Genomic DNA, 16680 nt, shown 5'->3' with positions numbered 1-16680 from the left:
AAAAAAACTCACAGTCTCTGACTGATTTCTTATGACACACATCGGTTTATTTGTGGGAGTTCAGATATAAACATGCTGTTTGTAAAGTGGGGTGTTCTACTGTAAACTTGTTTCCATTCATTTAAGCTAATTTGTCATTGTAGTTTTTTAATATATAAAATTATTTTGGCTTTTTGGGTCAGTCAAGTCCCTACTTCTTAATTCCATATGTCATTTGTTTGACTTTCAGTACCCGTTTAGATCTGAGAGTTTAATATTTAGATACAGGTGAATGAAACTTGTATAAAAAGTCAAAGGTCTGGCTACTTCACACTAGTTGATTTCACAATAAATTAAGCCCTTTATGCTCGTGGGCAATGAACACAAAACAAGCAAGTTTATTTTTTAACTATTAATCAGGATTTTGATAACTAACTATGTTGGTGAATTTGAATCAATTCAATCCTATGGCTCAAATACCACAAAATGTCTTTCCAGGTATACTAATATTGAAATTTCATTGAAACATAAAAACTGGCTTCTCTCTAATTGGAAAGTATTTATAGATTCAATATAACACCACTGAATACAGCAACATTGTTTGCATGTACATGATAAACAGCATTTACTCATTTTATCACATTTTAAGTGAAAACTGCTGCAATTTAAGACACAACTGTAGCATTATTCGGTTATTTGACCCTTGTGTTAATGGTAAAGAAAAAAAACGTGTTTTTATATGTCCTTAAATTCACATAGGAAAGTAGTTGCTGGGTATTACTTAGTGTCATCTGAACTCCTGACAGGGAAAATGTGTTTTTCCAGCTAAAAAAGGGGGAAAAATATATTAATTTGTTTACTGGAAAACATTTCAAATAGTCATTAATGGTTCTTTATTTTGTGAGGATTTGTCTTGTTTGATTTTATTAAAAAAAAAAATATAATGTTCTCAATATGAGTGATTAAACATTATTTTTAGAAAAAATATAGTTTTTACAACGCTGTAAAATAATTTCCCTCTGGCATGAAGAAACTGTTTCTAATCTAATCTATTCTATTCTATAAGTGTGTTGATGGGACAATAAAACTACAGTACCCACAAGCCCTTGCGTTTCCTTGCTCTGCTCTGATTGGATAGCACATCTTTCAAAAACGGTGCGCGGCGTTTCGCTGCCTTACGACTGAGAGCTGCACACAACTTCAACCTTTGAAAGCTTCCGACACAAACTCCTCGATGGCTGTTATCAAAGATGAAGGATTTACCGTCGATCTCCTCTAACAAACATCTTTGTTTAATAGATCTCGATCGCTTCAGGTAAGTCGTAGTTAACAGGTGCAGGTCAACATGTCCGTTACCAACATGATGTGATGTGTCGTGTCGTCGCTCGGCTAACTCACTTTATATCGTAAACTGCCAGTGTCCCGGCACTTTCGGGTGATGAACGCGATCTATCGATTGCGCTGCGAATATATGCATTAATTCGTGCACAAATTGGCCGATCATTCGAGCTAAGCGTTACGGTAGCAATCGGTAAAAGCGTTAACATGAGTCAACCTCGGATGGTTTGTCGTCTCCAGCTATCGACATGAAGTGTTTGAAAGTGGAAGAATACATCCAGCGGACTGCTTCTGTCAAAGAAGCTGCACTTTTGTTTCAGGAACTAGAGGTGAGCACAACCACACAGGAGTGTGACACACAAGTGTGTGTTATACACCCAGCAGAACCAACTTCACCAATACAGTTAATCGTGCATCCATATTAATTGCGTTGGAAATATTTTTTGTATTTTCCAGACGTATGTGAAGAGTCGACCGGGCCTTCAGTGTCGTACACTGTGTGACCGAGTCATCAGAGCCTGCAACCATCAGCTGGGAGTTGGATCCCTCCACCTTGACCACATCAGTCAGTTGGTGAAGCTGGTCGAGATCTCCCTTCATGGCTTTGATATTTGTGCACCACTGGTTCCCCAGAGCTATCCTCTCTACATGGAAAAGATTGTTTTCCACATTGTCAAGAAGCTTTGCTCCCTCGAGGTGTATCCTCTCTGCAGCCGTGTGGCAGAGCTGCTTCACAGCAGACTCTCCTCAGTACAACAGGTTGGCATCACTTCTCCACAAGATCTAATGCTCACGTTTTGTCTATCCAGCACCAAACAGTGCAGAATTAACTTTATTGAGGTTTTTATGGTCTGTAGGCTGAGGAGGACTACCACAATCTTGTGCGGAGCTGCTTCTCTGTGCTATGGAACGGACAAAACTCTACCAAAGATGGGACCGACCTGACCTCGCGGGACAAGCTCCACTATCGAATGCAAGCTTTGGTCTTCCTCTTGTTGCTGGACACAGAAAGTGCAACTCAGCCTTTCCCCAAAGCTCCGTCATACGCACTAGATGTCATCACTGAATTTCAGAAAAGCTGTGGAGAGGTCACAAAGGAGGATGCCCGTTTTCTTCTCCAGGAAATGCGTACTAGTTTCGATAGATATTGGACCAGCGGTCAGCGTGGAGAGGTGGATGGGCCCGAGCAGTTCAGGGAGACACCGAATATTTATGCTCTATCGGAAATGGTGTTGATCGTTGTGAAGGTACTTTGTAAAGCAGGCCACTACGTTATGGCCTCCACCTTCCTGAGTGAAATTGAGAGCAAGATCTCAGACAGTGATCGCTATCGTTGTACAGCGTTGGTGCTTGGCAAATGGGGAGTAAAAATTCATTTAGCAGCAAAAGCTGGCAAAGAAGACGGCCAGGCTTTGACTGAATGTGCTAGAGCCGTGAGGTCTCTCCCGACTAAACTAGAAGACAACGAACCTCATGCCGTCTTAGAAGGTTGCAGTCTAGTGGTGTGGGCTGTTGAAAGTGGGAACAACAAGGGTCTAAGTGGACCTGTGCTTTTGGCCTTGTTTTCTTTTCTGGAGGAACATCAAGAGTGGATATTAAAGATTTTAAACCAGGTTAGTTTGGCTGTTAATCAAGAAATATGCCTCTCTTTTTATTGTGAGAAATGTATAATTCCCATTTGATACTGAACTGTTTTTTCAGGATTCAACATGCCAAGCTGAGGCGAGCAGACTGCAGAAGGCCCTTTGCCTCAGTGTTTACCAAGGCTTGGTATTTGCATACGAGAGCATGTTGGCTTCACAGGTTGGCACTATTGTGAAATTGAAACCAGCTTCTGCAGCTCTAAATGTACCCTTTATATTACTGATTGTCTTTTGTTGTACAAAGCTTGAGAACAGCGACACACTGGACAGAGTGCTGCTGTACTGCCAAGCCACAGCTGGACTGATGATGACCACACTACACAAGTTGTCCAGTGAAAATCTTTTGGTCAAAGCAGGTGAATACAGACGCCACCATTGCCGTTGTTGATTCATTTGAAGGTTGTTTTGGTTTTTTTAATGTTTCTTTTGCACTGCAACCTATATACATGTAAACTGTAATGGTGTGTATAAAATGTACCTTTCTAGTGGTTGCTGTGAGCAACTTGGCCTGCTGGTTGTACAACCGTCGTCTCTATGACCAAGGCTTCAGTCTTGTTGAGATCCTCGGCAGGGACCTAGTGAAGAACTGCCCGGATTCTCTTTCTGTGGATAGGGTGAGTAGATTCATTGCCAATTTTACTAAATTTAAATTTTTTTTTTTTTTTAATAAAAAATTAGGCAAGGGGACTTTGTTTAACATTTGTATCCTTTACATTTGCCTTTTATAAAGGTTAAATGCACATATTGGCAGAACACAGGTGTTGGCTGGAATTGTAAAGCCAAACAATATTCATGATATTGTTCATATTGTCACCATCCAGCTGAGTCGACCCTTCATGCTGGCTGTGCAAACTTCTCGACGGGCTGGAAAGTTGGAGCGAGCTCTCGACTGGGTGATCCTGTGGCTGAGGGCTCTCGGGGACAAAGTCAGTGGTCACATGGCCGAGCCCGTCTCTCTGTGGGTGAAAACAAAAACGGATGCAGCCCGAAGCTCTGAGGATGACATCCGGCTCAGGTGCAGATGCGTGTTTTATTGCCTCGCTTAATGTTTATGCGTACGTGTCGGAATTAAACTGATCCGTCTTTGTCTTGCGCTGTAACAGGACATTACGTGATGGTTTTGGTCCCAATGCCCCCAATGAGCAAGTGATGCTTTGTCTGTTGGAGGAAGAGTTGCGTGCCTATAAGGAGGTGGCAGGAGACACTGCCCAAGAACGTTACAACACACTTTGTGATCTGTTGGACATCTGCCATGAGGAGAGTCTCCACACCCATCGGCGAGCTGTCTACCTCTGTGAAATGGCCCAAGTGGTGTGCTTCCAGGATTTCAGTGAACAGACAGACTGGTGAGAACTTTCATCCACACCAGTGTGAATTAATAGTGAGCCTTAAATGATGGCAGACATTTTCCCTTGTGCAACCAGATGTTTTCTTGAAGTTCGCGAGCTTCAAAAAATGAGTCTGTAGCTCTACTGGCGTGTGTTCATATTGTTGACTTGTGCCTCCACAGCATGGCGGTTGATTTCACCCACGAAGCTTTACGGCTCCTCCAAGAAGAAGCAGAGACTCCAGAGAACGCTGAGCGACTGAAGGACGACAAAGCCCATGCTTTCCTGTGGCTTTATGTCTGCACTCTGGAGAAAAACCTTCAAGAAGTGAGTTCTGTTTGATTAGCCAGCGTGTCGTGTTCATATATTTGAGCTGCAGCGTTTTACGAAGTAGTTTGTGTCCCTTTTTGTTTGTCACAGCTTTAGTTTATAAAAATGTAATTTTCCATTGCACTCTGGTAATAAATGTATGTATCATTTCTGTTTGATGCTGTTTCAGTGTTGGAATTGATGTTTTATCTTTGCCTCGTTTTTCTTTTGCCAGGCCATTGAGAATGATAAGCAACAGAAAGAACTCCAGGAGCAGGCACAGTGTGTGGCGAACCCCATAGGAAACAATGATTTTGATTATGAGGATAAGCAGAAGACTCAAGACAGCAATATGGTCTATGAAGGCCTAAAATTCAACCTGGCTGCAGAGAACAGTAGGAAAAAAACTTTCTGTTCATCTATCATGAAAATTTAAACTATTTAGATCATAATGTATGAGATTCCATCTTAGTCATTCAGTTGGTCAATAAAGTCTAAACTCGATTACTGTTTAACATTTCTCTTTCTGAACTTTCCCTGTTTAAGAATTGTGTCAGCCGTTGGAAAGCGCCCTGGATGCTTGGTCCACTCTTTTTGAGAAAGCGGCCATGCCTTCTGTAAGGAGCCCCAAGCAGACGTGTACCTCCATTTCTGTAACTGCTGCTCTCTTCAAACTCTTGGGAAAGGTAACAACAGTTTTTTGTTACTTAAAATTAAAAAAAAAAAAAAAAAATTCTGTTTCATCTAAGTGTTTTTGAAAAATGAAAGAATTAATTTGTTGTGTTCTGTCACCTGCTTTTTTGTTTGTGTTGGGGTTTCTTTGGCTCGTACGTGATTCGGCATATAATTCCTTTGTTTATGCACAATTTACAGGGTATTTTTACAGTTTATTCATGAAGTATGATGCTCAAGACCATTTGTATTTATCTGACAATTTCTTTTCTAATCACCTTTTTTTGTTTTGTTTTAATTTAGCCCGTGAAGGCTTTGGAAGCTTACCAACTTGTGATTGGATTTTCACGCCAACTAGCCGAAGCTCAGACTTGTGCTCGGTCCCTCTGTCAATCGGCCAGCCTCCTCCTGGACTTGGGAACCCCCGAATTGGCTCTGGTGATGCTCTTTTTGTTCTGATGAACTCTCACTTTACAAAGAGTTCCTTTGAGTTCTGCCAAGAATTTAACCGGGTCTCAACAAAGTTATCCTGTAATTTGATTTATTATTTCCAGGCCCAACTTGAAGAAGCAGAAAAAGTTCTGTCCTCGGAGACTCCTGCTGAGGGACCATCTTCCCTCAGTATGCTGACCATCCTGTTGAAAGCTCAGTACTATTACAGCATAGGACAGGTCTGCAACATGTCGGCAGCATTTTCTTGTTTTGTTTACGCGAGAGCAAGCGTTTATTCAACCTGCGTTCTTCTGTTCGATCATAGGTGCACTGCGGGGTGCCTCATCTGTGCGAGGTGCTGAGAAGTGTGAATGAGCAGAGACAGTCAAAGAGTTGGTATATGCTGCGTGCACAGGCCCTCCAGACTTGCAGCGCCTTTCTAAATCTGGATACATCTCAGCTTCCCCCAAATCAGCGGAGCCGTATCGCAGAGCACGGTCAGCAAAAGCATTTTGCCTCGTGTAACGACGCACATTGTATTTTATTCTCCTTTTTTGCAGTTGCTGCAACATGCCGATGACGACCTGTGTTTTGTATGTCTCAGGCATAAATACTCCAGACATGGCCCTGTATGAGAGCTTGAAGCTTCTCTGCAGCCTGCTAGTCACTTTAGTGGGAAAGGGCCTATACGGGACCAGTGGCAGTAACTCAGACGTGCGCTTCATTGATCAGGGTAAGTTTGTTCCACAGTTTATGCGGATGCACCTGTAACACTTGTGATGCCTTTCGTCTCACAATTGTCTCTCTGGGCTGTGAGCAGGCGATAACGTGGTGCTGAAGTGGCAGCTGCTGTCAGAGCTGTTAAACTGTTCTGTGAAGATGGTGGCGATGAGGAGCGCTTGCGGGGCCGTTAATGACGCCAGACTCCAATGTCTAGAAGCCTTGAAACTGGCCATCAAGCTGCAGGCTCTCAGCCAGTATGTACATGTTAAGTATATTGAGTTTTATTGTAATTATCGGCTATCTGATGTTTTTCTGGGTCGATCTTATGTCCTCCGAAAATTCCACTTTAATGTGCATTTACATTTTGAGTGTTTCATATTTGCACAGATGTGGGTTTATAGTTAATATTTGGCGTTTTTAAGCTCTTCATAAAATGCCGCATTAGTATACTACAGGTGACCATTTAGCAGTGATCACATGATTACAAGTGCTTGTTAACAAAAGAATATTCGATGTGCGTTTTTGTTGTTTCAGATGTGCCGAGCTGTTGGTAATAAAAGCCGAGTTGGAGCTAATGCAAGGGGAGAAGGAAGAATGTAGGCTTGATTTGGACAAAGTCAGACACCTCCTGGATATCGGCACAGGTCTGTTCATGTGCTGCTTCAAATAATAAAATTATTCTCTTTATATATTTATTTTGGGGCTTTTTCTAAAATTGCAATTGTCAATTGCAATGCAAATTTTTTTCAAATAGATTTTTGCATTTTGTTTTGTATTTATTTGTTATATGTATTTGTACCTGTAAGGTGAGTTTTTAAAGTACACCAACTGGCATGAACTTGTTCCTTGCTGTAGTCCAAAGTGTACTTTCCCAAGTGAAAGACACTGCATATGCAAATCACAAATGCAGAACATCCTTTTCCCTGAACTCCTAAAGTCTTTTTTCTGTTTCCTTAGATTTTTCTGATCAGGTCCGGAAAGCAGGTGTGAAAATCAAACCGAGAAAAGGCCGTCCAGCACGGAGACCCCAGTCTCCCCTTCCGGCCACAGAGGATGACTTGAAGGACATTTTGAATGTCAGATGGTTTGCTAACGAACCTGTCGTGAACGAGCTGGGCTCCTCTCCGCCTCTCAAAGCTCGGCCTCGTCGCTGGCTCTCCTCCCTTGTGCATACAACCGACTGTCAGTGCCCCTGCTGCTCCGAGCCATACCTGGGCCGTGCCACCGCTCGCTGGGCTGCTACACAGGCTGATCTTTTTCTTCAGCTGGATCCTAATGATGCCGATGTCAGTTCAAAGCTTCACCGGCTGACATTATCCCGCTGCAAGAGTGTTGCTACCAAACTTGGGGCAAAACTGTTGAAAATGTTTCCTCTCAGAATCCCTCCCAAAGGCCTGTTAAAGCTCTCCTTGATGCAGGAACTGGTGGGCAGTGTTTACCTACGTATGGCCCTGATTGAACTGCAACCAAGGCAGGACAAAGCCTGCGCTGTATGGAAAATACTGGAAACTGGCCTAGGATTTGTCGATTCTTCACCCTCACCTGTGCTAAGACCTGTAAAGGCGGGGCTTATGGCAACCAAAGCCATTGCCTCATTGATGACCTTGGGTGCAAGACAGGGATGCGCTCCAGAGGAGGTTTTCTCAAATGCTTGGACTTGGAACGCACCGAAAGTCATGAAAAAACTCAAATGGGACCAGAAAACAGTCCCAACCTTACTGATGGTGAAGAAGCCAAAACATGCCATTAAAAAATCCGATTTGGTGGACAAAAACAAGGAGGTAAAGAAAAGCAAGGCAGTGAAAAGCTCCTCGACCAAAGAAACGCATCTTATCCCTAAAACACCAGTCGCCTCTCAGACCTCTCTTGGAGAGCTTGGCTGTTTTGACTTCAACACCGTTGTGCCGACTTTGGTTTGTACACCCGTCCAGAAGGTAAAAGGATCGTCCTCCGTGCAGAAAGCACCAAAAACTGCTTCCAAGTTGCAGTTTCATGTTTATGAAGAGTTGTCACCAGTTCAAGAAAAAGTCAAACCTGTGCCTGCTGCCCCAAAACGTGTCAAGAAATCCCGTTTCATAGTACGTTCTGAAACATTGGAAAAAATAATGATTATAATTTTTTTTAATATGCTGTCTGTATTTTAATGGAAAATCTTGTTTTTATTACACAGGTGGATTTCAGTGATGAAAGCGATTCAGAGGCTACTTCTCAAGCCGACTCCAAAGAAAAAACGGATGCTCCAAAAAAACGATCTACGAGAAGAGCTGTGAACAATGCCAAGACGAGCCTCGAGCCACCTAAAGAGAAGGCTGTACCCAAGAGGCAGGTGAAGGGGAAAAAGACCACTGCTGTGCTTCGGGCGTCCTCTTCCGAGGACGACGACACTTTGCTTCATCAGACGACCTCATCAAGAAGAGGACGGAGCAGAAAGGGAATGGCCAAGACGGACGCAGACTCGCTAGAGGAGCCAGACAAAATGAGAACTATTGAGGAGGAACCCATGGATGTCCTCGAAATAAGCATTGAGCAACTTAGGAATTCCGACACTGAGGCAAAAGACAACCCAGCTTCTTTTAAAGACAGCGGTATGCATTTTTAAGCACACAGTAGAACTTAAGAGAATCTCAAGCATTCAATCAAAACCAGTCGGAACAATTTTTTTTTCATCAGTAAATATTTATGTATATTTTAAAAATGTTTTCCATAATCTTTGTAACATGTTCAGAATTCCAGCAACATTTTCTCTCCCCAGACATAGATTTCGAGGTGCTGCGACGGGATAGGTGTTGTGAATCGGAGCGAGACGAGTCGTGTGAACTGAAGAGCAGAGACCATCTCAGAGAAGGACCACAAACTCACCTCTCTTATTCAGACACCCAATCAGGTAAGTCTGACTGAATCGGGATGTGTAATGAGACAGTATGTTGACAGTAGAATTAGAAGAGTAGCAATGTTTTATGATCCACTTCCTTAATTTCTTATGATCTAATGAAAAGTAACATAAATATTGACATTGTTTCAAGATTAAAGAAAGTTTATTCATCCCCTTGAGGCAATTTAAAATGTTATTTATGATCTAATGTGGGAAGAGGCATAGCATTGATATATATATTCGGGACATTTATGGGAAATATAAAGTTCATGCTCCAGTGACCATGAATCTATCAAAGAAGCAGGACATTAAGTAAAGCATGCAATGGTGATTTTATAATCTCAAACAATTGATTGAAACAAAAGTCAACAACGGTAAACCACAACAAAAAAATGTGAACGTCTCAATAATTTCTCGTGTGTCCTGGAGCATCAGTTACGACTGGACAATGATGTACCCCAGCCTCCAGCAGTTATGATTCATCCTCTGATCTTGAGCACTGTCATCCATGAAAATGAAATTAGGCCTTTGTTGTTCGTGCAGGGGCACAATGACTTTCTTAATGTTATTCAGGCACTGTGGACCTGTCACTGTAAGGGTCACAGAAAGTGTAGGGCAGTTTTGTACATGACACACCTGCCCACACTGTGCCACCACTACCAAAGGTGGCTGATGTATAGCACTCTCCTCGATGTCTTCATTATCATTGGCGGCCATCATTTCTGCACACTGAATAGACTTTCCTTGGAGAACAGTACTGAGGCCCTCTGGTCCCTCATCCAGTGGAATGCCCCCTGTTAGACTATTAGTTCTGTGCCCAGTGGTGTAGTCGGGTCCCCCTGCAGGTCGTCTAGCACACAGACCTCGCTGATGTAAACTGTTTGCAATGGCCTGATCTGACACTTGGTGCCTCTCACCTCCATTAAACGTGTCTGGAGTTGAGTGGCATTCATCATCCGGTTCCACAGGGCACTATTCACAATGAAGTGCTTGTCAGGGTGGGATGATGGCCAAAGGACGTTCACTTCTATGTCTTTCTGTGACTCTTCCAGTGTCTCTATCTGTTCAACCTGCTGATCACACTCTGACAATTTAACCTTTGTGGCCACTTCGGTCTGAGAACATCCTGTCTGAAGCCTCACAATGGAGAGGTGCTGTTGAACAATTGCTGGGTGTCATCTTGAACTCATGGTGTCAAAATGTGAACAGCACGATGAGGATGGCTGTTTAAGAACCAATTCTAATTGAGCCACGAAATGCATTGGTCACTTCTTGGCTCAAACTTCTTTTGTGAATATTTCCATTTAGCTCCTTGTTTGAAAACGGCAAGTCGTGCAAAAAGTGCTGAAACATTAAAGGTTTGGACATTGTGCTTCCAGCTGTTTAGATAAGGTCACATTAAGGTTACCTTATAAAGGTTCTAGTGCGTTTTAGGTTCATCCTGAAATTTCATCCCGAAGTTTTTAAGTGTATGTTGAAAGGTTGTGCATTATCCTACTTAATATTGATTTGACATCACTTCTTTTTGCCCGTTTGTCTTGATGTTTGTTTGTGTTTGTTTTGTTTTTTTTCCCCAGACCATCAGTTGCTGGAGGATGTTCGGTCTTTGCTCCGCTCAGCCTGGCTGACACTTCAGCACTTCCCCTCTCCCACTATCTACCCAACCATTTGTGGGCTTCTGGCCTTGACCACTGGGCAGCAAGACCCCGTTACGACAGCAATGCTGCATTCCCAGTCTTTGGGCGTCACGAGTCGACATCGCACACGCAGGCATTTAGCCAGCAGTCTTAGGTAAGTACACAAGTCTCCTGCAGTTCTCCAGTGACCTCCATACATTGTTACGCCTTCAGTTGCGGGTTAACGCTTTAATTTCTTTTAATCGCTTCAATAGAAAGCTGAAGAAGTCTTCCTCTGAGCTGGCAGAACAAATGGATGCTCTGAGCCTGGATGAGCACAAAACTGTGTCCGGCGCTTCGACTGAACAGGAGTTGTCTCAAATGGAGGACATCTATTCTTTTCCAACTGCCGAGACCAAATCTTTCCCCCAGAAGCACTGCCGAGACTTTGTTGAACAAATTCAACATCTTTCTCCAGGTAGAACAACAAATACAACCTTAGTCAATAGTTGATTTTCACATGGGCAGTGATGAAAGAGGACCGGGTCGTTGGTGCCGTCGTCTTTTTGTAGAGAGTTTGAGTGACATGCTTGAGAAAAGCATTAGCAGAAACCTTTCTGCATTGTGCTCGTGCGATATATCATTTTCCTTTTCGTCCTCTTTGACGTTTCCGATGCAGGACTGACGGTGTGTCTGATTTCTGTGCTTGGAGTGAAACCCGGCGAAATGGGCGACGGCATCATGCTGTCACGTCTTGAGAAGGGCTCTGCCCCCGTCACCGTCCACATCCCGACAGCTAAAGAGCAGGTGACTGATCATTGAGAGCTTTGTTCTTCTTTCTCTCAAACAGGTGTAAACACAAACACGGTGACTGTTCATTTAAAGGCATGTCGTTGAAAGAGTTGATTAGGCGAATCAGGCCGAGTAAAGCATGTTGAAAATATAAATTTTATTGGATGAGTCTTTGCTCTTCATCTCTTAAGAGTTGTAGTTCATGTTCAGAGTGGAGGAGAATATTTCCATCTATTTAGACTGGTGAACTTCTTTTATCACAAGACTTTTGTAAGTTGTTTAATTATTCATCTCAGAAATAAGGACTTTTGCTTTTTTCTTTTTGTCAGCACCCCATCAGCTGGGTGGTGCAGGAGTTGGATCTTATTCTGATGGAGCAGAAGGTCGTGAGCTGTGTTTCTGAGAAGGCCAAGTGGTGGGAGGGCCGCAGAGCTCTTGACTCCAGAGTTGAGGTAATGAGAAGAGCATCGTATTGCCTGCATTGTTCACTTGGTTTTCTTCTCAATAAGTCAAACCAGGAAAAAGACATCAGTTTCTATACGCAGGCCAGGGGAGTTGATTTTTCTCTTTTGGCATGTTTTGACTTTAAATTTTGAAAAGCGAAAATCTGTATGATTATTTTTTTTTCTCTCTCTCTTTTAGCAACTGTTGAAGTGGATGGAGGACATTCTTGGATGCTGGAAGAGCTTACTTCTCCCAGTGTTATCAGATCCGGAGCTCTCTAAACAGGCCCAGTGCCTTTGTAAAGCCTTATCCTCCCGGGGAGTGACGGTCAGCGAGGACATGCTGAAGGTGTGTCCTTATTTGTACCAGCAAACTTTTAAATCAGATTTTAGTCTCTTTTTTTTTTTTTTTTTTATCTTGTGGAAAAAGTGTGAAATCCACCACACAACAGTAACAACGAGCCTCTCTGACTTTGCGTCTTAGGCTGTGCTTTCTGCGTCTTCCGTGCTCACTGATGAAGACCTAGAAAGATTTGCACTTGGAGTTTCTCCCCAGTGGGACGATGAGTGTAATCAGCTTTTTCATACAGCCGTTTCCCAACTCTCAGATAGAGAAAGGCCGAGCGGTCATGTGGTTCTTATCCTGGACAAGGTTTGTGTGTGTTTTTCACAAAGTACTCAAAACAAGCACGAGTTAATTGTTGTCGAAATGTTTCTAAATCTGTCCTGTGCTTATTGCAGTATCTTCAGAAGCTGCCATGGGAGAGCACTTCTGTCTTGAAGTGTTGCTCCGTGAGCCGAATGCCGTCTTTCCACTCGCTGCTTGGACTGAGCATCCAGAAGGAGGTGAGATTCAGATTTGTTCCTGTCATGGCTTCCTTAAGTTCTCATGTAATGTTCTGACCGTTTGGCCTCATTGGTAAATATTTTAATCATTCAACAAATCTTCTATTTTAGGCCGACCCTCGGTCTATCCTGAAGGACGGTGTGGATACAAGCAAGGTGTATTATGTGTTGGACCCTGATGCCAATTTAGGGAACTCTCAGAACCAGTTCAAGGAGTGGTTTTGCAGGTGAGACCAGCTTTCATGAGTGAGGCACTTTTATTTAAAGCTATCCCATGAGTCACTTCTCACCTGTTTACCCAAAACGCCTTCTCTCATCAAAGCAGACCGGACTGGCAAGGTGTGTGTGGCGCTGCTCCTGATGTCAGCCAACTGGAAGAAGCGGTTGCGACCAAGGATCTCTACATGTGAGTCCCACAAGTGTTTTAGGCAGAAATGGGTGTCCATCCAAAATATACTCGTCAAGGCATTGGTCGCCGCCTAAATCTATGTATTTCTTATTACTATGCATTCATAAAATGTCTAATAATCAAAACAAATAGGTTGAGGGTTTGGACAGATGGACCTTAAATGATGCGTTGTAGGCATTGTGGACTACTAAATACTACATTGTGATATGTGATCATTTGTAGGACGACTTGATATTGAACTAGCCAAATATGTTATGGAAGAAACGAACTAACTTAAAAGCACAGAACTGAACCAATATAAAATTGTATGCAATATATACATGTATACACAGGGGCCACATACAGTCCAGGTTCGTTTTAAGTGGCCTGGTTTGGTCAAATATTGCCATGATAACTTTCTTAAAATTTTCTCTTTAAAGTTATTCTTTGTTGTGGCGCACAGTGTACATGATGCAATTGTCTATCATTTTGGAAAAATCAAACAATTAGGACTGAAAATTACTACAATCTCAACAAAAAGTCAATTTTGATGAAACATTCTGGTGCAAAATACAGTGAAATGTCCAAAAAAAAAAAAACACACAAAAAACTTGTATATAAGCACCTTGTTTGGCCGGATTGGAGCCTTTTGCAGGCCGGTTTTGACCCACGGGCCTCATGTTTGACCTTTTTTCGGCCCTCTTTTTCGAAAAGTGACGGCTGGATGGCTCTCTGCCTAAAACTAGGTTAAGAACCCTGAATGTTTGTGGATTATATGGTAAAATCAAGTGCCGCTTTAAAGATGAACTATAGATTTTTCTGAAGTACAGCTTCCTACTGGAGGGAATTACCTTTTTGAATTTGACCAGTTTATTTAATTTTGTTTAGACAGAGTAAAGTAACTTCAATAAATAAAGGACCCTGAACACAATAATACTCTGTTGTTCAACCTGGAAAAAAAAACAAGCAAAACTGTAAATGCATCAGACTTACACTTTTTATTCAGCTGCAATTCCAAAAAAGCTGGGACATCATGTTTCCATCAAGAAGGTCCATGAAATGATAAAAGTCTCTGTTTCAACATCCTTGGTTTATTGGGTGTAAATGAATGTTAAAAATCAGAATGCAGTATTTGCAAATCTCATTATTTGTTTGAACAGTGTTAAAGTTGTGTTGTTCAACTTGATCATCTGGATATTCTCATATCAATTGTTGTAGGAAAAACAGTAACCACTGGTGTGTGTGTTTTTTCAAAATTCTGTCTTTGTTTGAACCTGCATGTCTCTCTGTCCGTGCTGTAGCTATGTGGGCCATGGTGCAGGAGCTCGCTTTCTGGACAGCCGGACGGTCCTGAAGCGACGGATGAGAGCTGCTTCTCTGCTGTTTGGCTGCAGCAGCGCCGCTCTGGCAGTGCGTGGCAATCAAGAAGGACAAGGCATCATCCTCAACTACCTGATGGCAGGCTGGTGAGAGATCGGTCTTCATGCATTCACTCATTCCAAGCCAAGTGACACTTGGTCAATATTCAATAATCAATAAAACCCATGCATTATTTCCTTTTTGGGCTCTTTTTTCTTTATTTCTTTCTTGCCATATTGATGTTTCATAAAGTTCTCCTGTGTATATAAATCATTACTTTGGCCTTGCCATATATTTACTGCTTCCTTTTTCTGAAAAAATATTTGTCCTACAGAATTATATGAATATTGTTTACATTAATATGTCAAACATCGCTTAATCTGTCTATGTTTTTTCTATTTAAAGCCCCTTTGTTTTGGGAAACCTGTGGGATGTGACTGATCGGGATATTGATCGCTTCACCAAAGCCTTGCTGGAGTCGTGGTTATCCGCCGGGTCTGGAGCGACGCTTCTCTCACATGTGGGCCCGTCGCGTCAGGCTACACACCTGAAAAACCTCATCGGAGCTGCACCTGTGGTCTACGGCTTACCCATCCACCTGCAGTAGCATGTGACATCAGTTTTATGGTTTTAACACCGGGGGGGGGTGGAGAAGCCAATGTCAAGTCTTCAGTTCTTCAGTGTTTTTAATGTGCCGATGCTTTGAAATTTTATCTTTTGAAATGTTTGTTTTTCATTGAACAATTTGCAATAAAGTTATTCTCACATTATATTGTGATATAAGCTCATGCATTGTCTAAATACAAATATGAATGGGAATGTTCTGTAGGTTTAGAGTGAACAAGTTACTATTTTCTAGCAATACGGGTCTTTTCAGAGATCAGCACAGAAGATCTTGTTTGTGTCTGATGTTTTTTTTTTTTGTTTTTTTTTTCTCATTTTGATATGTATATTGAGAGTTGTCATAATTAGTTATTTTAGCCTTTTGTATTCCAACAAGTTTCCCAAAGGTAAGTTTTCTTGGTTTGACTGGAAAATAGCATTGCTATTTTATAAATATAATTTGGTTAAACCTAAAGAATTAAACTTTTAAAATGGTATAGCTCCTGTAAAGTGTTTTATGGATTAATGCTCAAACCCTTACTTAGGTCTGCCTCTAAACTGACTAATGTTTTTTACTATAATTTACAATTCTACTAGACTCTTTGAATCTCACAAAGACCAAATGAATTTCAAATAATGGCCAATCTTTTCTGCAACAAATCCGGCTGCCAACTTTTTTGTTGGCGGTTTTGGTAGCAGTTTGTGACTAAGAATTTTTCCAAGTAATAAATTAAAGACTGAAATTCTCTAAACCCCTTTTAATCATAATAAAAATGTCTGATTTATTCATCTGGAAAGGTTAATGGTCCGTCACAGGCCAATCAGACAGTCACATCTACAAACAGTTTAAAGTTGCCAATCAACCTTGAATGCATTGAGCAGAACCTTAAACCTAACCTATTAACTCCCACTTAAAAAAAAAAAAAAAAAAGCCTCTTAAGCTCACTCCTGACAAGACTTGCAATACTGCTGAGGTGGAAAGATGCTGTCCTACCCACCCATAACCAATGTCTCAAAGACACGTCTGAAAAAAGTGTATTTCTCATTTCACAAATCGTACACAAAAAATTAGAGTTCTTACAGGACTTCAAGGCCGCTAAACAAAGCTTAACTATTCTAACTCAAATTACATTAACTATAGCATAAAAACACTTTTTTCTAACCCTTTATCTTTCATTGACTTCATTTACACCATCAGCACCCTGGAGAGCTCAATAACAAACTTGATGCATTACTATGTTAACGATTGATAACACCCTGGATGGCTGTTATAGCTTAGTCTTCTGCAATTCATTGACCTTTGTTTGATCTAAAGCCAGGTTGTGACTGTCATCACG

At 41.9% G+C, this 16680-nt stretch overlaps 1 protein-coding gene across 1 annotated transcript; it reads left to right on the top strand.

Moving 5' to 3' along the window:
* The first annotated feature begins 1175 nt into the window (after positions 1–1175).
* espl1 (extra spindle pole bodies like 1, separase) lies at positions 1176–15510 on the top strand. The gene is made up of 32 exons (XM_080462521.1): positions 1176–1294; positions 1558–1646; positions 1774–2076; positions 2175–2930; positions 3019–3120; positions 3205–3316; positions 3447–3574; positions 3782–3975; positions 4064–4306; positions 4471–4615; positions 4833–4992; positions 5144–5283; positions 5573–5707; positions 5824–5940; positions 6027–6198; positions 6306–6434; positions 6522–6678; positions 6959–7068; positions 7382–8502; positions 8595–9009; positions 9177–9308; positions 10874–11087; positions 11188–11390; positions 11592–11719; positions 12034–12156; positions 12347–12496; positions 12632–12799; positions 12889–12993; positions 13105–13220; positions 13316–13399; positions 14683–14847; positions 15146–15510. Exons 2-32 carry the CDS (start codon positions 1566–1568, stop codon positions 15345–15347), a joined length of 6510 nt encoding a protein of 2169 aa, XP_080318647.1. The 5' UTR covers positions 1176–1294; positions 1558–1565; the 3' UTR covers positions 15348–15510.
* Positions 15511–16680: the final 1170 nt, after the last annotated feature.

The sequence above is a fragment of the Lipophrys pholis genome (assembly GCF_963383615.2).
Source record: "Lipophrys pholis genome assembly, chromosome: 4".
NCBI classification, from domain to species: Eukaryota; Metazoa; Chordata; class Actinopteri; order Blenniiformes; family Blenniidae; genus Lipophrys; species Lipophrys pholis.
The sequence above is the reverse complement of the archived record's forward strand: the minus strand, read 5'-3'. Positions and strand labels throughout refer to the sequence as shown.